Consider the following 22779-nt stretch of genomic DNA (forward strand, 5'->3'; position numbering starts at 1 on the left):
TTACTTTCACTCTGCTGGTTAATTTCATGACTAGTGAGTGGCCAAAAGCGGTATTAAAGACCTACAAATTTTATGCCATCATAATGTAGATACCAACACAAATCTGAACATCTCAACTGATCAATCTTCTGTTGAACTGAGACAAATGTCAGGAAGATACAGAACTTGTTCTAACGTCAACACCAATGAGCGGGAAGAAGAAAAGCCTTTATCAACCTAGGGGCCTGGCTCAGGAGTCAGCCCTCTTAAATGAAGAACGAAGTCAAACGTCATTCATGCTTGAGGATATTCACGGACGGTTACACCATATGGAATCTCAGAGCCAGGAGCCCTGCAAAACGGGGTGGGTGACAGATTGGAGAGGAGAAGGAAAGGCTCCTTCTTCCTGAAGCTTCTCGTTATCCGCCTTGCAGCCTGACTGGCCACATACACATGTAACACATTTCACTTATTCCTCCCAGTGTCACCTCTCACCCAGAGAGAGGTGGCGGCATGACACCCCCCGAGCCCCCTTTACAGAGGATGGACTCCAGGCTTACTGCAGAGGGTCTCGACTGCACCAAAATCACCTGGAAAGATTTTAAAAACACAGAGGCCTGGGCCTCTCCTTAGAGATTCCCATTTAATTGGCCTGGGGCCGTGCCCAGACACTGGCATGCTTAAAAGCTCCCCATGTGTTTATAACGTACAGCTGGAGCTGAGGACCACCAGTTTAGGGAGAAAGAAACTTGTTCAGGGTAACAAAGTTTTAAAATAACTGAAACAGCCTACTATGCACTGAATGTCTGTGTCCCCCCACATTCCCATGTTGAAACCTAACCCCCCATGTGATGGTACCCAGAAGTGGGCCTTTGGGAAGTAATGAGGTCATGAGGGTGGAGCCCTCATGAATGGGATTAGTGCCCTTTTCCCAGAGAGCTCCTTCCTCCTTCTGCCATGTGAGGACACAGTGAGAAGACAGCTGTCTGTGAGCCAGAAAGCAAGACCCTCACTAGACACACAACCTGCTGACACCTTAAGCTTGGACTTTCCAGCCTCCAGAACTATGAGAAACAAATTTCTGTTGTTTAAGAGTCACTCAGTCTATGGCAATTTGTTATAGCAGCCTCAAGGGACTAAGACACAGCCTCTGGACCCAAGTTTCTTCTGTACTAGTGGCTCACAAACTTTCCCTTGTATTCCAATCACCTGGAGGACTTGTTAAATAAAATACTGTGTTGGTCCCCTCCTCGAGAGTTTCTGATTCAGGAGGTCTGGAGTGGGGGCTAAACTGTATACTTCTAACAAGCACTCAGGTGCTGCTGCTGCTGGTGGCCTAATGAACACACTTGGTGAACCACTGCTCTCCACCATGCTATCTCTGGAAGGTCTGCTGTTCTTATTCTACTTGTAAATCTAGGGCACATGGTTTGAAAAACAGAAGGCAGGGGAGGGGGATTACTGCCCCTCTATGGGATATGTTCTTTTAACTTCAAACTCTCATAGCCTCTGAATCTGAGATGCCAGGGAGGAAACACCATAGAGCTATTACCATATCCCCAGGGAGAGAACTGACGCTCTGGAAGGATTCACAGCCCTGAATGTGAGTGTAGTATGTATTGAGTTAGTTCTGACAGTCTACAGGCTGCACAGAAAACCGAAACCCCATAGGGATGGGCCCTGTGGGAAGGAGTTCACACTTATTAACCACCCTGTCTAGCTACAAATCCATATCAAACAGCCAGACATGTTAAGAGATTAAACAGAGGGAAGGGAAAGTCAAGAAAATATCCTGTTTTTGCAAACAAACAAAACCTTAGAAGCTGGTGATAATGAAGAAATTTGCTAAAAAGGTAATGAGTGAAGATCCCAGTGATCTAACATCCTTTTATCGAGTCGGCTAATCTCATGTTAGCTGCACAATTTTTTTCTTTCTAGGGGATCTCATTTATTTCTGTGGCTTAAACCAGAAGTTTCCAAGGAGGGCAAGGGGTCCTTTCCCCAGGGGGCCATTTAGAAACTTTTGAGGGAGTTTTTTATTGTCACAAAAACTGGGGGCTCTCTGGGCTTTTGTTGGGTGGGGCCCAGGGGTGTCAGATCCCAACCAGCTCAGGGGGGCCCTGAAGAACGAACCACCTAGAGCCCTGGGTGAAAAACCTGATGGTAAGCTTCTGTGCCTAGAACATAACACCATTTTACATATAAAAGAGTGATGTTTGGTATAGTCTTAATGTACAACCAATTTCCTAGGACTGGAATTACTGTGCAAATGGAGAAAAAATGGTACTTTCGTTTACTGTTTGAGAAAATTACCTGGTATTTAATTTGTCAACACACACTTAGGTCAGTCTGCATTTTAGGCTGTGGCACAGACAGTGACCCAAGCATATGACTTTTATGATGTTTTCTAGTACATCAGGCTCAAGTCCAAATTTTATTATAAATTACTTTCAATTTATTTTTTCTTTATGTTATAGTTGGGGGCCATACTGATTCTTGAAACCAATAACCTACTTACCTACCAGGTAGGTTGTGCTATCCTTTCCCACCACCTCCCCCACTTTTTTCCCTTTTCCCAGCTTTTTAAATTAAAAATTTCAAATATACACAAAGTCAAAAGCGTTGTACAGTGAAAATCTGTATATATCAATTTATTCTATCTTAATTTCTAACCAGGATTTTTGTTATATAAATGGGTCATTAGGTCTGAGAGGGTTGGCTTAGACCAACATCACCCATGCTATTGAGGGTGTAACTTTCTAGAAAGTAACTCATATATTATCAACAAACTTAGCTTCTGTGTTCCACAGGGTATTGACAAAGACTCTTCTGACCTAACTCTAGTCAGGCTCCTCTGGGTCCTCTGTTTACTAGGCCCCAACCTTGGGCTCTGTCTTGGCCCGTTTATTCCAGTTTTAGCAAGAATCCTGCTGAATCAGCCTTGGTCTGATCAACCTGGATATCTGATCTCCTTGACCTACCTGCAGCAAAAATCCTGTTAGGTCAGTTTAGCAAAGAACCTCTTAGTAATTTTCCATCCACCAATACGTCCACCCTGTTCTTTGGCTATAAATCCCCACTTTTCCTTATTGTATTCGGGGCTGAGCCCACTCTCTCTCTCCTACTACAAAACCCCACGGTAGTAGCCTGCCTTGAATGAAGTCCGCCTCACCTTCTTTAACAAGTGTCCTGAACAACCTTTTCTCTAACAGTGTAGAGCCCGGAGCCCTTTGTTCAGTGCTAGTTCCCTCTCAGGGGGCCTTTTTTTCCATTGGCTCTACTACAGTCTTGGTGGGGTTAGCGGGGAAGGCTGTTCACTTACAATTCAGAAACTTTCCTACTCTGGCCCCACCTGCAACTCCATTTTCTCATCTTTGCCACCTCCCGGGCTACTTAGAACTTGGGAGCAGACCTGAGCACGGGTATTGCATAGTCTTCCCTGGGCCTGGAAAGCCCTGCCCCAGCTTCTCTGCCGGTCAAAATTCTTCTTGCATTCTTCCAGACCTGATTCAACTGTTGCTGATAATGAGCAGGTCTCTGTGGGGCTCCTGGGCACAAAAGCCTTTCTGTGTCCCCTGTTTCTTTGGTTACAGGAAATAGGCACCATTCAGCCTTCAGGATCTTCCCTGAGTTCCAATGGGCAGGTTCAAACAGTTGCTAATTAAGGAAGGGAAGGGATGCAGAGACCAGGGAGGAACAGTCAAGAAACAATAGTGCAGCCTTGGGGCAGGGTCCTGGTTCCCCATCAAGGGATAGGAGCAACAATATCTTTGAGCTGTTTTGCAGATACTGAAACCCCCTCCAGGTGGGAGAAGTTAGCTGTATGCTACCCACAAGCCTGTAGACCCCAGACCAGCTGGAACCGGAAGGTTGATGATGCTGACTCCTCACCACCAACCCATCAGAAGAATGTCCACGAGCTGATCACACCCTTTTTGAACCATTACTGTAAACTCCTCACTCCCCCCTCCAGGTTGGGACACACAGTTCTGAGGGCGTTAGCCCACTGTGGCTCCCTTTGCCTGGCAAAGCAATAAAGCTATTCTTTTCTACTTCACCCAAGACTCTGTCTCCAAAAATTAATTCAGTGCTGGGATTTTCAGAGACTGGATTCAGCTTCATTGCCACCTCTGTAAAACCTGCTCCATCCCCTAACTGACAGCGATGGCCTCCTCCTCTCGATGGCTCCACGTTTCTGTTCATAGCTCCATGGCAGCGTGTTTCCCGGCCTGACCTGAAGCCATTTCCGTGTGGATGTCCGCCTCCTGGACACGGACTGTAAGGTCCTTGAGGGAGGGAACAAGCGTCAGTCATCTTTGCATCCTCCATGCTTCACACCATCCCTTGCTCACAGTGGGCTCCAATAACACTTCCTGAATTTGACTGACAGTTTGAAATACAGGAGAAAGTAACACTGCAGGTACCATAGTGGCTGATTCATGGGTTTTCAAAAGTCCGGGCTTATTTAAACCCGTAACAGGGTCTATCCATCAAAAAAACGTTCTACTCACCGGTTCTGACTTAGAGAAATGTGGAACCTATCAAAGAGGATTGATCAGTTTATAAAATATGTGTGGCCCCATTGGCCTCTGAGAACAAAACACAATCAATACCATTATTAGAACCAAAGGATTATAAAACAGAAATATAGGTTTGGGATTAAATTTTTTTTTTAGTAAATTTATTTTTGGCTGCATTATGTCTTCCTCGCTGCGCGTGGGCTTTCTCTAGTTGTGGCAATCAGGGGCTACTCTTCGTTGCGGTGTGCAGGCTTCTCATTGCGGCGACTTGATGCGGAGCATGGGCTCCATGTGTGCGGGCTTCAGTAGTTGTGGCACGTGGGCTCAGTAGTTGTGGCTCTCAGGCTTAGCCGCTCCGTGGCATGTGGGATCTTCTCAGACCAGGGCTCGAACCCATGTCCCCTGCATTGGCAGGTGGATTCTTAACCACTGCGTCACCAGGGAAGCCCAGGATTAACTATTTTAAAAGGATATTCCTGATACATGCACATCTTGAGAGAGATGGATCTTTTCTTATTTAACTGCATAGCTACCTTTGCATATCTTGATATTATGGCACATCCTAGGTATTCAATTTTGTTCTGGGTTGGATGAATAAAGCATGTGTGGGAGTCACATTTTATAATTTTATATTGAGCAGTGCAAAGAAAAACATGCCTTTTACCTTGTCCTCGGTCTTGCAGTAAAAGCCTTTAATAGGTCCAGAGAAATTATCCCTGTGCCTTGACCAGAACCATCTGCAAAGCTATGACTAAGCGAAATGCAGCCACGCACACATGGGGCTGCAGAGCTTGGTCCCGGGGCAGAGCCCACGCTGAACACAGCCAGCCCTTGTCATCATCAAATAATGTGTAACATCAGTCGGGCTCTGAGGTTAGCATCTGTTTGTTATTCAAAAGGGCTTGTGAAGTGTGTTTGGGTATCAACAAGGGGAGTTCTTTCATTCGAATGAAAAGCATCTCTAGTTTTTCTCAGCAGTCAGAGGAAGACAGGTCGATGAGATGTTTGCAGGCCAATAAACTATCAGGAGAGACATTATTTTCAAGAGCCTTTTTTCATGAAGTCTCACCGACTCCATCTACAGATTTAACAGGAGAGCACAAACAGTGATGCCTCTTTCTCATCTCAGAACATGAAAGAGAGTAAGATATTTATGGTGGTCATCCAGAGAGGAGGCCTGCAGTGACACTTCGGTTCACAGATGTCCACTGAAGCATCAGTGCGTGGCTTAATGTCTCCAACTGCCTGTAAATTGAATTTTTGAAAGCAAACATGTGTGCCCTTTTCAAAGGAGACTCGAAGGTTTCATCTGTAATAGGCCATAGTCAGAAAGCAGATGATACACCAGGGGAATTTCTCCACGCTCATTTCCTGGATTAAACGGGAAATCTGAAGAATTGAGAAACATGTATAAATAGATCCCACCTGTTGTTGATGAGATTATTAGGTCATTAAAGTTTCCCTCCTCTTGACAAGTGCCACTTTCAGACTTTGCAATGTTCTAGAGGAGCTTGAGCATTTTATTCACTGCGTTAAGAAAGCTGCTTGGAAAGAAATAGCTCTCGCAAGTCTTTCTGCCAAAACTTTTTTTTTTAAGTTTTTTTAAAAATTAATTAATTAATTAATTTTTGGCCGTGTTGGGTCTTCATTGCTGCTCGTGGGCTTTCTCTAGTTGCAGCGAGCAGGGGCTACTTTTTGTTGTGTTGCGTGGGCTTCTCATTGTGGTGGCTTCTCATTGTGGTGGCTTCTCTTGTTGCGGAGCACGGGCTCTAGGTGTGCAGGCTCAGTAGTTGTGGCTTGCGGGCTCTAGAGCGCAGGCTCAGTATTGTGGCGCACAGGCTTAGTTGCTCCGTGGCATGTGGGATCTTCCCAGACCAGGGCTCGAACCCGTGTCCCCTGCATTGGCAGGCGGATTCTTAACCACTGCGCCACCAGGGAAGTCCCTCTGCCAAGACTTTGTATAGTTCTAAGAACTTGTTTTCTTTCAATGCTAAGGTGTTGCTTTTTCATTTTGAAAATGTAAAGGGCACAGAGTGGTCCTCTCTCAGAGAGAATACGCAGCACGGTGCAGGTGGGTTAGCGGTACCATGACTGCCAAAAAGAACAGTTCCCATTTGGATGTGTGTGAGGGGCGCTCCTTCTCCCTGAATGAGAAGTCTCCCAGGTTTGCCTGGTTAAACTCCCTAAACGCATGAAATATACTTACATTCTGGAAATCGTTAACTTCAATTGCTTCTTCAGCTCCACTCCCCATTTTAAAGGTCTCCAAGTTGTTCCCAGCATCTATTTCCATTGACCCATCTTGTAATTTCCCATTGATACTCATGGTATAATGGACATTGTAAATCTGGAAGAGAACATCAGAGTTAGTGATGCCTCCCTTTTAGAGCAATTCAGGGCTTATCTTTAGATCTGCAGTATATAAAGTAGCCTTCTTATTTCTCAGAGATACACTGAATCATCCTTAATAGTAGGGATGATTATCTTAGTTATCTGTGAGGACTTTATTCATAGACCAATCACTTAATACATGATTTCTTAAAAAATATCTTAAAAGTAAAGCTTTTGATAGTCTCTGATGCTAAATCAAACAGTTCAGTGATTTGCAATCCTGGCTACATGTAGAAGCATCTTAGTAGAATCTCCAGCTACCAAGCTTAGGTTCCCCCCATTGGACTGATCAAATCAGAGCCTGTGGGGATGGGGTGTGAGCACAGATCTTTCTTTTTCTGAAGGTCAATTCTACTATGCAGCCAGAATTAAGACCCGTTGGTGGATAAATGGAAATTGAGGAGGCAGAGGGTTAACTGGGCTGTTATCTGAACAAATCTGCAGTGGCACCTCACTTTGAAGGTATTTTTTTTAAGTCCTTCAGTCAAGATTCGGCGTGGAGTGTGGTATACAGTAAGAACTGCAGACAGGACTAGGATATGCCTGAGATAGGGTAGCATTTACAGAGAGCAAGGTCAATGTGCACATCTGTTTCAGCTCAAAATAAGAGGTACTCATTTTAATGACTCTATGGGACAGACATGGCATCATAAGGCATTATGTTACGAGACGTGTGGGGAGAAGGGAGGGAGGCTTGGCATTGTCCAAGAGCACTGGCCCAGGAATCAGAAAAACAGGTGGCCACACCCCTTATCCCTGGGTCTTGGGAGTTGCCTTCAGTGTAAAACAATGAAGTGGGACCTCAGAGGTGATTTTTTTTTTTATTTTGGGGGTAGGAGTTTATTACTTTATTTATTTTTGCTATGTTGGGTCTTCGTTTCTGTGTGAGGGCTTTCTCTACTTGTGGCAAGTGGGGGCCACTCTTCATCGCGGTGCGCGGGCCTCTCACTATCGCGGGCCTTTCACTATCGCGGCCTCTCTTGTTGCGGAGCACAGGCTCCAGAAGCGCAGGCTCAGTATCTGTGGCTCACGGGCCTGGTTGCTCCGTGGCATGTGGGATCCTCCCAGACCAGGGCTTGAACCCGCGTCCCCTGCATTAGCAGGCAGACTCTCAACCACTGTGCCACCAGGTAAGCCCCCTCAGAGGTGATTTTCATTTATGTCCTTAGAGTTCTGGGGCTTCATGGAGGTGGTCCAGAGGTGAGGGGAGCAGAGTAGGTGGGACTGTGAGGTTCCTTTATCCACCCCAAGCCCCAGCCCCACGCAGTTCAACCAGAGCAGCTCTGCTTCTGATCTGTTTTATGTGTTGGATTTCTGAGTAACATCTTGTTTAAAATTCCACCATTAGAAATTTTTTTTACAGTGTACCACTAAATTAGATGATCCAAAGGGCTCTCTTAGTTTAGACATCTGGTAAGGACAATAGTTTAAAAAGTAATTCACACACTGCTCCTGTTCAGTATGCCGCTGCTCTAGAACATTCTCTGTGTCATGGGGTAGTAGGTGGGCTCCTTTTCTTGTCCTTTCTTCCTTTTTCTTCAAGGTATATATATGTATATATCTATATCTTATATATGATATATAATATATCTCTTAAATGATATATAAGCTATAAAATCTTTAAAGGGGAAGGAATGGGAACTGATGAAAGACACTTGCTACTTAGTGTCAGGTCAGTAGGTCAGAACCGCAAAGAGCTCAGATTCAATTCAAGCCTGATTTTCTCCCTCATTATGACGAATGCCTGACCGCAGCATGGACAAACCCTGGGAAAAGTATCTGTTGTTATTGGATCATTACTTGTAGAAAAGTCATTATTGCAAGACCCACAGGGTGCTATTTTAGTTTATCAGCAGAGACGTAGAAACGGCTTTGCTAGCGTGTACCCTTTTAGGTAACAGCCCTCGGTCAGTGGAAGAGAAAATGCCAGCATGCAGTTCAGCCTCATTCTCAGTGACCCTCCTTCCCTCGTTCTGATGAACTTCGATTCCTGTAGGACACTGTCTCCACAGCTCACCTGATCATAAGAACCACTTCTAGGGGCTTCCCTGGTGGTGCAGTGGTTGAGAGTCCACCTTCCGATGCAGGGAACACGGGTTCGTGCCCCGGTCCGGGAGGATCCCACATGCCGCGGAGCGGCTGGGCCCGTGAGCCATGGCCGCTGAGCCTGTGCTCCGCAACGGGAGAGGCCACAACAGTGAGAGGCCTGCGTACCGCAAAAAAGAAATAAAAAAGAACCACTTCTAGGGGTTCTGCTTTAGGGGAAGCGGGAGCAGAGCCCACCAATCTGTTTTCACTTTGCACCTCAGGCGTCCTCACCATCAGCCAGTTTGGGGAAACCTGTTTTCTTTGGCTGAGCCAGGGCTTTCTGCAGGTAAAGCTCAGAAAGCAGGCTCTGTTCTGCCCCTGTGCTCTCTGAGCAGCCACTATTCACTTGAACTAATTTTGGCTGTCCAAGGGCACATGGCAGACAACGCGCATGTGAGTTTCTGCTGGCACGAGTGTCCTTCCTTCACTCATGAGACAAGAGGCTCTTTTTTTTTTTTTTTTTTTTTTTAAGCATTGCACGTAAGCTTTTTACTACTCAAGCAATCCTAAATTTAAGTAACTGTTTGCAAATTCTTAGCGGGTCTTAAGGAGACAAGATCGCAACACTAGAACTGTGGCTTTTATCCTAATTTCACTTTCCTCTACCACCCTTCGCCACCTCCCCGCCAGCAAAAGCTCCCTAACGAGGCGTCCTTTGTAATGTAGCTGCAGCCCGGCTTTCAGAAGCAGTACACTGTCTGCATGAGGCAGCAATGGAGGTTTGTGCCCTCCTGAAGTGCCTTGGGTTGGGGGGTGGTAAAAAGTCGGAAGTTATTTCCAAAGTACTGGGCCCTGAGCTCAGAAAGTGGCTCGGTTGGTGGAGCAGTAATCACATTATCTGCTCTAAACTGATGGAGCTGTTAGCACCTAAGGCTATTTCTGTCCAAGCACAAAGAAGGTTTATTATGTGCCAATAGTCTGCTCAATATGGTACCTTTTACAGCCAAGGAGGTTTGCTAATGAGTTTCTAATAAAGCCTGGGTTCATAAGATAATTACATCATGTTTGGGACAATCATGAAAAATCAGGCTGAGAATAAAGGCCCCAAGCAGTGACGTCTTCGCCTCATCCCACGGGGTAGGGTTGTCAGTTATGTCATATTGGTGGGAGTTTCCCATATTTCAATGCCTTGTTCCATTTACAATAATGTGGATGAAGCATGGCCTCAATATTTGAGCCCAGTCGCTTGTCCCCTGATTATTAGCACTCCAATGCTTCAGAGTTCTCTAGCTGCTTTCCAGTAAACCTGTCCTAAGGGGATTACCCATATGAAAGGCATAGGAGGTAAATTACTGCTGGCTCTCCTCTATAAACCAATATAGAGCAGCAGAGGCATAGATAATCCCCAAAGAGTGGGTAGTTCATTTGGTTGGGGATGTCTTTCTGTTTGACAGAGACTTGATTATGTTTTGTTTGGGCCATTTACATTTGTATTCAGGGAAAGCAGACCTGTGCCTGTGCTATGCATAGATGGTGCCAAATTTACTCTATTTAGTATTTTGTGATTTGTTTTTCAGACTTAAGTAATATGGATCAGCATGGAATATTTTGGGAGTTAAAAAAAAAAAAAAAACCTACCACGATTTTCTTCATTTTCCTGCCTCTATAAGAGACAGGGATGACTTTGTTGGCAATAAAATGTGATTCACTATTCCTCTGTATTTTTAGAATTTAATACTGCTCTCTTGAACCAGAAAACCAAACATCTTGCAGTAAAGTACAAGTTATGATAAAAGGAGGCCCTGCTCATTCAAGGTGATCTTTCAGTCTCTCTTTCTAGAAGCTTGTCAGTTAGCTGTGTTTGCCTTGAATAATTAAATGCCAAATGGTGCTCATTTTAATACATATGAGGACCAAAATCTTTACCCGCTCCCCCCAAAAAAGCAAAGCTATTTTTGTACCCAAAGGACCTATACCATTGAAGTTTTGTCATCTAAAAGATAGCATTTATATTTGAAGATGGTACGATTTCCCAAGGGACGACAATCTAAACCCTGCTATTAATGGAGGTGGAGATACTGACATCGTTCTCATGCTCAGATATGCTGCTTTCAAATGTGAGCATCTGGCCCAGCTTCTATATTTAAAATATACAAATAGATTAAGGCACTTTTCAAATATACACAAGATATTGTGCAATTCTGATCTTACAAATCGATGCTTGTAAATTTGATATAGTCTCTAAAACAGACTCAGTGCTAAATGGCATGCTTATCTGTGTTAGGCATTTGAGTTAAAAATACAAATTATGCAGTGACTGCAGAAGATGTCATGTGTAAAATGGCTGAATTGCTTTCAGCACCATTTTCTCTAAGTACTGGGATTCATTCATGCTTTGAATTTCATGGTGGGAGAGAAACGGGAAACAGCAGTCACAGATCCTCTGAGGGTAGTGATTAAGAAACAGCCCTTTGTGTGCACCCTGGAGATGGAATTCTTTTCCTTTAATTGAAATACTTATACCAAGCCTGGCAATGGTCATCAAGATAAAATGCCTCCCTTTACGTAGGTGAACAAAATTCAGAGTATTTAACAAAAACACGGGTATTTTGCTTAGTTGGGTCAGAAACACTTTTTTTATTCCTTGAGAGCCAACTGAGCTCTAAAATAAATAGTTGCATACAAAGTAGGACAGCAGTTAGTAAAACATTTACCATTAAATCACACGTGACCAAGCCAGAAGTGATTTTTAAAGACATTTGCCATCTTTAAGGAAGTTAGATCTTTTTTTTTTCCCCCCTTACTGCATGAGAGAAGGGGGCATTAAAAGATGGGGAGAGAGAGAGGGAGAGAGAGAGGGAGGGAGAGAGAGAGAGAGAGAGAGAAGACAGAAGGGAGAGGGAGGAAGGGAGGGAGGGAGGGAGAGAGAGAGACAGCGCTACTGAGAGGTCAAATTCGTCCCCTTATTGGGTCTGAATGTCCCTCCACTGCCTTTGTCTTAAATTCACAGCCTTTCTCAGCTGGGAGAGGGCTTAGTTCCATTTCTTTCCTAAGGATGAGTAAAGCGAGGCCAGAGGGGATGTGCCTTACCCATGGTCACTCAACTGCTTAGCGGAGACGCCAGGCTGGGATGGGCCAAAAAGAACTTTCTTGGAACCGTCCACTGACTGCTTTTCCCCGCTACTCTGTCTTTAACATCTTCCCATAAAGCCCTGACTGGCTTTTCTGCAAAGTTGCCCGTGAGTGGGAAGCCGCATCGTGGAGTTGGTTGGAAGAAGGGGGAAGGTACCCGGGAGGCCCCGAGGGGAAAGCATCAGCTGGGGCGAGGGGGCCGCTCTGGCGCCACCTAGGAGGGGACACGCGAGTGACAGAGAGGACCCCGCCATCCCGTGCGCCCCCAGGCCCCGCGCCCCTCCCGGCCTCGCGCACTCTGACTCGTGCCCGCAAGCCGGCAGCCGCCCTCCGGACTTACGTGATTGTCGCTCCCCTTCCAGAAGTAGAAGGCCCCGATGGCCCCGAAGAGCAGCAGCGCCGCCCCCGAAATGAGGACCACGGCTCCGACCTGGAGCAACCGCGCGGGGCTGGTGGGCTTCACGGTCACCGTGGCGTACGCCTGCGGGCCGGCGGGAGAGGGACTGTCATGTCCGCGCGCAGCGACCCGGCGCATCGGGGTTGTCGGACAGCTCGCCCCGGGCTCCTCCGGGCGCCCCCTTTCGCCGCGCTTGCGTCCATGGGTCCCTGGTGCTCGGGAGTGGATGTGCGCTGAACAAACTTCGCCGTGCAGGGCCATCGCCCCGCGGGTCTCTCTCCGCCAGCCACCCGACGCCCCCTCTTTCTTCCCTATCCACCCTCCCCTTCAAACCAGACTGGGGATGCCAGGCCCCTTGCACACGCACACGCGTGGGGCGCCACCCCAAGCCCACATTTGGGCGCCCATATTTGTTCCCAGCTCAATTCGGTGACACAAATCGCTGACCCGGGACAGGGGATACGGGCCCCGCGTGTCTGGGGCTCCCAGGCGGTACTCACCGGGGGGCTACAAAACTCAACCTCGTCGGGTCCCACCAGGGCGATGGGCACTTTGTCCGAGTTCTCCGTCATGGCTGCGGTCACAGGAGCGGGACACTGGGCGGCTCCGCGCGCGCCCTGGGCTCTCTCCTGCTGCCCCGACGTGCCGGGCACTTCAACGCGGCGCACGCGCGCGCGCGCGCTTGCACCGTGCCCCGTCCCTCCTGGGCCAGCCCAGCGCTCCCCACCCCTCCCGGCGCCTCACCTTTCTCCTCCCTTCCTTCTCCAGCCTGGAGCAGCAGTGAGCTCATCCTGCCTTCCAGATGCCCCTCTTCTCGCTCTCTCCCGTCTACTGCCCTCACCACTCCATCCCCCCCCACCCCCCCACCCCCCCAAACATCCTGGTAAACCTGAGTGTGTCATGGTGGGTGGTGCTGAGTGAGTAGACTAGGGATGCTGACCCCAAGAAATGCTAAATCGCCGGCACTCCTTCCACCATCCAAGGATCTCTTAGGATGTCAGAGAGCTCTGCCGTGACGCTTGGCTGGAGGCCCATTTCCTGCAGTGTCCTTGGATGTGTGTGTTGGGCGGTGGTGCTGGTGGAACAGGATGCAGAGGAGAGCAGGGCCGTGAAGGTGGAACTGGGGACACTGGCCAAAGTTTGCCAGGGTTTATGCTGGCCTGGCACTGCTGGATGGCCCTGGGACAGGAGCGTGGATCAGGGTCTTAGAGATGGGCCCTTGTCATGGTTTCTCTAGGAGCCGTAGCAGGAGGGTACAGCTGCAGTAAAACTGAAAGCCAAGCAAAGGGGCTGGAGGGAAAGAGCTGGCGAGACCAGAATAAGAGTACATTCTGGTTGATTGACTAAGTTAAACAGAGACAAAAACAACAATGGCAACACGCATACACCAAAAACACCGATATGTCCAAAGGAATAGCTAAGTATATATGTACATATATAGTATGTATTTTATACTATATATACAGAGAGATAGACAGATCGATATAGTATATAGTATGTATTTTTAAAGCAGAACAGGAGAGTTTTTTCACTTTTGGAAATGCCATCTGCCAGTACTAGGACTACGTGGTTCCTCATTTGGATCCAGGTTTCATTAATTGGGTTCTAGCTTGGTGTAGAGTCCTTTGCTGGGGAGTAAGCAGGGTACGGGACGGTGCAGGGGAGGACCTGCGGTTTCCTGAGCAGCGGGAGGTTGGGTAGACAGTACTTCGGTAGGAGGAAGTGTTGGATTTTGAGGGGATGCTGATGAGAGGGGGCACGTGCTGACAAGTATGATGACAGCGGAGCTGGGAAGGAGCGGAGGAGTGGAAGAGACTTGCACAGAAGAGTCTGTAGGTCTCTGCCGGTGCTGGGCTGGGGAGACTGAGGCTTCAGGCCGAGGGAGGCTGGGAGAGTGGTGGGAGCCCAAGGGAAATGAGGAAATGGTGAGGAGCAGTTGGGAGAGAGCGGATATGGTAAGGCTAATTTCAGACTTGTTGAGCTTGCTGTGGGGAATGGAAAAGAAGAGCCCGGGAACGTCCCAAACCTGCCTTGGATTCAGACAAGGCACCACTGGCTGCACCTCCCACTAGATGTAAGGGGCTGAAAAACCCCCTTACACTCTGCAGAGGCTCAGCCCCAGGGCACTGCTGCAGAGTTCAAGACCTCCTCTCCCAAGGGCCCTTGTAATGGGAATTTCGGAAGCAATAAGAGTAGTCACAGTCAGAAAATTGGGAGAAGATCCAGGATAAAGTAGTGATGCAGGAAGAAAAGGAGAGTTCGGGAAGGATGGGCCCACAGAGTCAGATGCTGAAATCACGGAAGCAAGAAGGAATACACGGAAAGGCCATTGGATTTCCCAGTTAGGAGGGCGCGGGAACCAAAGAGACAGCAGTTCCAGTTGTCTTATTTATTGGGCACAGAAGACATGCCTCAAAGCATCATAGAGTGACTAAAGATATTTGCAACTCATACCACAGACAAGGAGCTCGTTTTCTTAAATAGAGAAGTCCTCGGAATCATAAAAAGACCACCAAGAGATAAAAGGATAGGAACAGAGGCTCCACAGAAGGGGAAATTCAAATGGCTCTTTAACAAAAGAAAAATGCTTGACTGCATTTATAAAAAGGCATGCAAATGAAAAGTATTCTTTTTCACCTATCAGACTGGCAAAAATAAAAACCCTTGTTAAAACAATCTGTTAGAGAGTATGAGGGGAAACGAGGTCTTGTTGCTGTGGGTGGGTGAATTGGTACAACTTTTATGGAGAAAATTTAATTCCAAAATGCAAAGCATAATTTCATTTCTGTGGATTTATCCCACAGATGCGCTCACAGGCTGGAAAAGTCCTCTACATGCAAAGATACTCCTTGTAGCATGTTTGTTAGAACAAAGGACTAGAAACGTTTTCAGTGTCCACAGCAGAGAATTTATGGTACAGCCTCACAGAGGGATCTTGGCAGGCATTTAAAAGTATGAAGAAGCTTTGAATATACTGATCTAAGAACATCACCTAAGATACTTTAAGTGGAAAAAGGAAAGGGTAGAAAATGTTCATAAATGCCTCCATTTGTATAAAAGATACAAACAAGGGAATTCCCTGGCGGTCCAGTGGTTAGGACTCTGCACTTTCACTGCTGAGGGCCCGGTTTCGATCCCTGGTCAGGGAACTAAGATCCCACAACCTGTGCAGTGCGACCAAAAAAAAAATACAAACAAGAATATGTATATGCATATGCTCTCTGGAAAGACACACAGGATGTTGACAGCAGGGTTTGCCTCTGAGGAGAACCGTGGGGCTTGGGGACACCAATGGGGGGAAGGTGCTACACTGTGTACCTTTTGGAACGTTCTGAATTCTGTCTGTGCCTGCCGATGCAGGGGACACGGGTTCGTGCCCTGGTCCGGGAAGATCCCACATGCCACGGAGCGGCTGGGCCCGTGAGCCATGGCCGCTGAGCCTGCGCGTCCGGAGCCTGTGCTCCGCAACGGGAGAGGCCCCAACAGTGAGAGGCCCGCCTACCGCAAAAAAAACCAAAAAAACAAAAAAACAATAAATAGCAGTGAGTGGGTGGGGAGGAAGCGAATGCTGCAAATGGAGGCGATTCTTTCGGCTTTCAGGGGAGAAGAAAGTAAGGAGGACAGATCAAGGGAGTTGGAGGATCAAGGAAGTTCTCCCCAACCCACCCAGGCTGGAAAGATGTTTGAAGGCTGAAGGGGGATGGGAAAGGAGGCGGTGGAGCCAAATCAAGCGAGAAGATTAACTCTGAGAAGGAGAGAGGGTCTGGGGGAGTAAGTGACGATAGGGATGCTTTGGGGATATGGATGCTGAGGAGAGGGTGAGGAGTGGGGCTGGGGATGCAGGACTCTGCCGCATTCATACAGCCAATGATGCCTGTTTCAGGTACGACACAGAAAGTAGCCGACTGGGGCTCGAGGGATGGCGGTGAGGGTTGGGCAGGGAGACCACTTACATCCTCTGAGCACATTCTCCCCAAGTGGTATATTTTCAACAATTTTAAGGTTATACGTTTATACAATGATCGTTAAGAATGGTGAAAAGAGAGTAGAGGCAAGAGCACGGCGGGGGGTCCGGGGTGAAGGGGATGAAGGGATCCCCACTTCACAGGCTTGCTCCCCTCTGCGCATCCCCCTGCTGTACCTAATCCACGGGCTCATTTCCTGGGGGTCGGGACCCGACTCTGCCCTTGTGCCAGGCACTGTGCCAGGTCTGGGGACACAGCAATGAGCAAATGAGACATGGTCCCTGCTCTTGAGTTGCCTATTATGGAGTGGGAAAGACAGTCGTTAGCCAGGTAACTGTAAAATAAAGGTGTCCCTGCCTTTATGATAAACAATAAGAGGGAAAAGTACAGGTACCCCAAGATAACATAACATGTACTCTACATTGGGCAGGAGAGGAAGGAGCCCCTGAGGAAGTGACATTTAAGCTGAGAACCGAAAGAAGAGTAAGAATTTTCCAGGTGGAGATGGGTGTAGGGGTGTGGGAAGTGTGGAGAGACAGTGGGTTCAAAGGCCTTGAGGTGGTAAAGAATCTGGCATTTGAAAAAAAGAGAGGCTGGATTGTAGAGAATGAGAGAAAGAGTGGCAGGAGATGAGGCTACAGAGAGAGGCAGTTATCTCAGCAGACAAAGCCATGTTAAGAGTTTTGGATTTTTTTCTCTTGGGATTGGGAGGTCATAAGGGGTTTGAAACAGTGGAATGGCACGATCAGGTTTGCATTTTAAAGACATCATTTTTATTACAACCCACACAAACTCATGATAAATTTTTTACCTGAATATTTTTGATTACAATGATTTTATCTTTTTTCAGACACCTTTTCCCGGTAGCCTAGATCTTTGGCTATATATAGGGAGATACTTTACCAGACTATAGAACAGTGCTACACTTGGAATTGAAAACCCTCTTTTCTTTCCTAAACTTGTCATATACTTGCTGTGTGACTTTGGGTAAGGTTTTTCACTTCTTTGGTGCTCTTTTTTCTCATCTTTAAGATGAAAGAAAAGTCTAAAAGGCGTCTCAATTTGTGACCTTCTATAAGTCTATGTTTTTCCTTATAGATAGTCATAGAAATAAAACATTACTACTTGCAAAAAATGCAATGAAATGAAATAAAATAAAATAATAGAAACATCATTTTGACCTCTGTGGGCTAGAATGACTAAATTGGAAGGGGGCAAGATTGAAAGGAGTAGATGTTTTAGGAGGCTCCTTAGCAGTCCAAGTGAGAGAGATGATGGTGGTTAGGACCAGGAGAATCACAAACGATGGATATGGGAAGGAAGGAATGGATTGGAGATTTCTTTTGGAGGAAAAATCAACAAGCTCTGAAGGTTGATTGAGTGTGAGGTATGGGGCAGAGGCAGATGTCAAGATGACCCCTACATTTGGAGCACAAAAAACTGGGTAGATGGAGGGAGTGCTGGCTGAATTTTGGACACGTTAAGTGTAAGAGCTATAAAAATTCAGGTGGAGGGCTTGTACTTGATAGTGTCAGGGAAGGGGCAGAGGGGGCCATCTGCTGAGGCAGAGAGGCTGGGAGATGGAGCAGGGCTTCTGAAGTGTGGGAGAAGTTGATAGCAGTTTTATGAGAAACACAATATGGAGTTTACAGAAGCTGTGACCATTTGGAGCTGGAGAACAGAAAGGTGCCAGGACCCCATTAGCTTGGAACAAACTAGGAGCAGGGTAGAGGGCGCTGGATGACGTTGGGGGTGATGGGTATATTGGTCAGGGTTCTCCAGAGACACAGAACCAATAGGGTGTATATAGGTAAATAGAAAGTTATTTATTACAGGGGATTGGTTCACATGATTATGGAGTCTGGGAAGTCCCATGATTTTCCATCTAAAACCTGGAGGCCCTGGAAAGCAGGTGCTGTTAATTCCCAGTTAGAGTCCTGAAGACCAGAGAATGAGTACAGATGTCTGAGGGTGGGAGATGGGTGTCCCAGCTCAAGCAGAGAGTGAGTTCACCCTTTTGTTCTATTCAGACCCTCAACAGACTGGAAGATGCCCACCCGTATTGGTAAGGGCAGATTTTCTTTACTGAGACTACTGATTCAAATGCTAGTCTTTTCCGGAGATGCCTCACAGATACCTATACCAGCCATCTGAGCATCCTTTAGTCTGGTGAAATTGACACATAACCATCACAACATGTGAATGAACCAGATGGGGAGAAATTCTTTCACAATGTATATGTTATCAAATCAGCACAACGTAACACTTTAAATATCTTACAATTTTATATGTCAGTTATACCTCAATAAAGCTGAAAAAATTAACCATCACAATTGGGTATTGAAGATGGTCTTGGGAAGGGCAGAAGGTCAGGGTCTAGTGATTCTAGGGTATGGGCTGGAAAGGGAGGTCCTTGAAGTTGGGAGGTGCTGATGAACTTGGAGGAGGATTGGCGTGATGGTGGTGGCCTGATGGGGTGGGAGAGGAAAAAGCTATGTAGGTTGTAATCAGAGGGGGAGAACACAGAATTTGAGAACTTAGAGGTGGTTTGGTTCTGCATAGAAATGTGGTCTAAAGTGTGGACTTAGGGACAGAGCGGATTGGAGATGATGCTTCTAGGAGTTGAGGATATTGAGGTCAGGGTGATTTTGAAGTTGAAGTAGGGGTTATAAGGATGTGACGGAAAAAAAAAAGTATAAGAGAGTTGCAGAAATTGTTAAGGAAAGAGGGAGAATGTTCTGCGTGGAACTCCTTGGCCAGAGATGAGGGAGTGAATAATATGGTGTGAAAAAAAGAAAAAGAAAAAGATGGCGTGAATGGATGCATGAACGTCAGAAGAAGAACTCTGTTCCCAGAGGGTGGTGAGACCCAGTCCGGGAATGGACTGCGGAGAACCAGAAACAGCTTTTGGTCTCCAGGGAACGCATGGAGTACCTCTCCTTTCCAGGAGAGGGATAGAGGAGCAGCGTAGAGCTCCAATCTTAGCACTATTGTTGTAGCTACTTTTATACGGGTTTTCTATCACTACTGCTTCCTGTATACTCTGGCATTTAGGTGAGGAAACGGTGGACAAGTGGTTAAAAGAGGGGATTCCAAAAGAAAACAAAAACATTAACTCAAAAAGATATCCACACTCCCGTGTTCACTCTAGCACTATTTACAACCAAGATATGGAAACATCCTAAGTGTCCATCAATGGGTGAGTTGATAAAGAAGATGAGAAATGTATATACAGGGAAATATTATTCAGCCATAAAAAATGGGGAAATTCTATTTTTGACAATGTGAATCAACCTTAAAGGAATCATGCTAAGTGAAACAAGAGAGAAAGACAAATACTGTATGATCTCACTTACATGTGGAATCTAAAAGAAAAACAAAACGAAATCAGAAAACTCACAGAAAAAGAAATCAGATCTGTGGTTACTAGAGGCGGGGTGTGGGAGGACGGGCAATCAGAGGAAGGTGGTCAAAAAGTACAAACGTCCAGTTAGAAGACAAATAAATACTAGGGAGGTAATATATTTACAATATGATGGCTATAGTTAATACTGCTATGTGATATATATGTATATAGATAGGAAAGTTGTTAAGAGAGTGTAGCCTAAGAATTCTCATCACAAGGAGAAAACGCTTTTCCTACTTTTCTTTTCTTTTTATTGCAACCATATCAGAAGATGGACGTTGGCTGAACCTATTGTGGTAATCATTTCGTAATATACGTAAATCGAACCACCATTCTGTTCGCCTTAAATTTACACATTGATATATGGAAATTATTTCTCGATAAAACTGGGGAAAAAGGGATTCCATGGTGTCACTAACACACACTTACTCTACTCAGACAGCTGGCACCTCTCTATAACTTTCCCATGGCAACATCAATGTCCACAACTAGGGGGACTGAGAGCGCGTTGATGTACGGCCGTCGTAGGCAGTTAAATCTTGGTGTATCGTTCCAGTCCCTACATCCCCGTGCTCATGAGCTAGCTCATGAGCTCTGTTTGCTTTTCCTTTCCCAATTCCTGCTGTGCAGCCAGTTTGGAGTTAGTGCAGGGAACATTTTTATACTGACAAAATAAAAAGCCATTGCACTGATGGCAGATACACTCCAGGAAAAAAAAAAGGTACATTCCAATGCTACATACCAGGGGTTAGTTTATTATCTGCCTTTTGGGGTCATCAAAGCAGGACTTCTTCCCTTTAGCTTAGCCAATTTTGAGCCTTTAAAATTTTTGTCAGTCCACATAGGTAGGTTGATTTCCAGATGATTTTTCACTACTCATCCCTGAGCTGCCTCCTTCTCTTCATCTAAATGCCAGAGTGTATAGAAAATGTGCAGAACATAGTGATACAGAGCCTGTATACATAATTGGAGCCGTAGCCTGCCACTGCACCCCTCTAGGTGGCTATTTCTCGGCTCATTGGCTCCATCTCACCTTTCCACTCTCAAGAACTGAAATCCCCCTTGATGGAGCTTTATGTGGCAGTAATCCCTGGGATATCATGAGAACGTCCTCTGTGTCTGCCTGCCTCCCTTCAGGCTTGCCCCCCTTCAACCCCTTTGCACTGTAGTGAGATCCACTTTTCTAAAGTGCAACTCCCATCCCCTCCCACCTCTGCTTAAGACCCCACAGTGGCTCTCAGTGCCCAGAGTCAAGTCCATCTTCCTTCAAAGAACATACGAGGCTCCAGCCATTTCTCCAGTTGCCCATTTGCCTAGTTATTTGTCTGTTTTCCCCGCCAGACTGTGGTGTAAGTTTCTGGGAGGTCAGGACTGTGTCTTATTCACTGTCATTCATTGGATAGATGCATAGTTAATTAATTAATGAAAAGAGAAGCAGCGCAAGGGCCATCGAAAACAAGTCATAGTTTAGGAAACGTTGCTGGAAAGGCTCATGTTCCTTGTTAATTGCCTTTGTAGAATTATGAATGGTCACTCACCTTATGATAGGAGCTACTCGTGTGTTCAGTGACCATCATTTTTAGCTAAAAACCAGAACTCATGGTTTGACAGGATTTTTGCCTTCCTTCCAGATAGGAGAGGTGGTCTGAGAAATGCAGTTTGCATGCTGATTCTTGGAGTACTTCAATGAGTTATGGGGATAATGACATAGAAAATGAAGTATTAATACTAGCCTGTTTTGGGGGGGCAAGAAAAATAAAACTAGCCTAGTAAATCCAGGACCTATGATCACAGATCATAAGGATGGCAGAGCAATTGGCATCTAAACTGTATGACCTTGTGTTGCTGGGGACTGTCTTGTACAACTTTGGACCCTTCCAATGTTTAGTGGTGTGTGTCGAACATGGTAGGTCATTGGTAGATGTTTGTTGATGTTGAAGAGGGAGTCAGTCAGTCATCTCCTCTGTGTTGCACATAATTGCTCGGGGGAACGGAGACAGAATACTCAGGAACATCCTGACACTCTTCACAACAGAGCAATTACCACCTGAACCCATTCACTGTGATTTGCCCTGGGTTTCCCTCAGAGAACAGCTCATCCAATTAACAGTTTATTTATTTATTTAAAAATTGATGATTGATTGATTGATTTTTGGCTGCGTTGGGTCCTCGTTGCTGTGGGTGGGCCCTCTCCAGTTGCAGCGAGTGGGGGTCACTCTTCGTTGAGGTGCGTGGTCCTCTCATTGCGGTGGCTTCTCTAGTTGTGGAGCACGGGCTCTAGGCGCGGGCTTCAGTAGTTGTAGCACGCAGGCTCAGTAGTTGTGGTGCACAGGTTTAGTTGCTCCGCGGCAAGTGAGATCTTCCCAGACCAGGACTCAAACCGGTGACTCCTAACCACTTTGCCACCAGGGAAGCCCAACAGTTTATTTAACATGACTATGACTTCAACACACCTTGCCTTGGAATCACTAAGGAAAATGGGCCAAGCTGGTAACTTTCAAGTCCCATTCATATGAATCTTTATGGTCCTCCAGCCATACTCATCCAGATATGTCTTTCCATCAATTGTGGGAAATTCCTTCTAAGAAAAGGGACTGTGAAAATAGATAGGGAAAGCCAGTTGAAGTCTCTTTGCTGAAAGTAATAAACATGGGAATAGAGAGAAATGAAGATGGGGGCATCCTGAAGGATCATTAGGTCTGCCTCTTCTGCATCCTTGCTGAATAGCTACTGCGTGTCAACCCACAGCAGGCGCAGTAAGTGGGTAGGATCCCTGCACAGCAAGTTAATCCATATGCAAACACAGTGACCCCAATTGCTTTGCAATAGAGAGCCACATGGCCTGTGCCCTTAAAATACATCATTTGGGCAGCTGCCAGTGGGCTAATTTATCCCAGCTGGCCAGAAACAGCCCTGAGATCATCAGCGCTTTTGTTAATTGGGAGAGAGGGTTAGAGGAAT

At 46.3% G+C, this 22779-nt stretch overlaps 1 protein-coding gene across 3 annotated transcripts in view; it reads right to left on the minus strand.

Moving 5' to 3' along the window:
• The window catches only part of CNMD (chondromodulin), a 28344-nt gene extending 15254 nt beyond the window's left edge, over positions 1-13090 (minus strand). For 2 of the 3 annotated variants that reach the window (XM_032611356.1, XM_032611355.1), the window contains exons 1-3: positions 12948-13090; positions 12391-12531; positions 6706-6846 (exon numbers count right to left, since the gene is read on the minus strand). In XM_032611356.1, coding sequence (XP_032467247.1) covers positions 6706-6846; positions 12391-12531; positions 12948-13019 — 354 coding nt within the window. In that variant the 5' untranslated portion in view covers positions 13020-13090. The remainder of the gene's footprint in view (positions 1-6705; positions 6847-12390; positions 12532-12947) is intronic. The other variant, XM_032611358.1, reaches the window with a different exon arrangement.
• Between the last annotated feature and the right edge of the window lie 9689 nt (positions 13091-22779).

Source organism: Phocoena sinus, chromosome 18, assembly GCF_008692025.1.
Source record: "Phocoena sinus isolate mPhoSin1 chromosome 18, mPhoSin1.pri, whole genome shotgun sequence".
NCBI lineage: Eukaryota > Metazoa > Chordata > Mammalia > Artiodactyla > Phocoenidae > Phocoena > Phocoena sinus.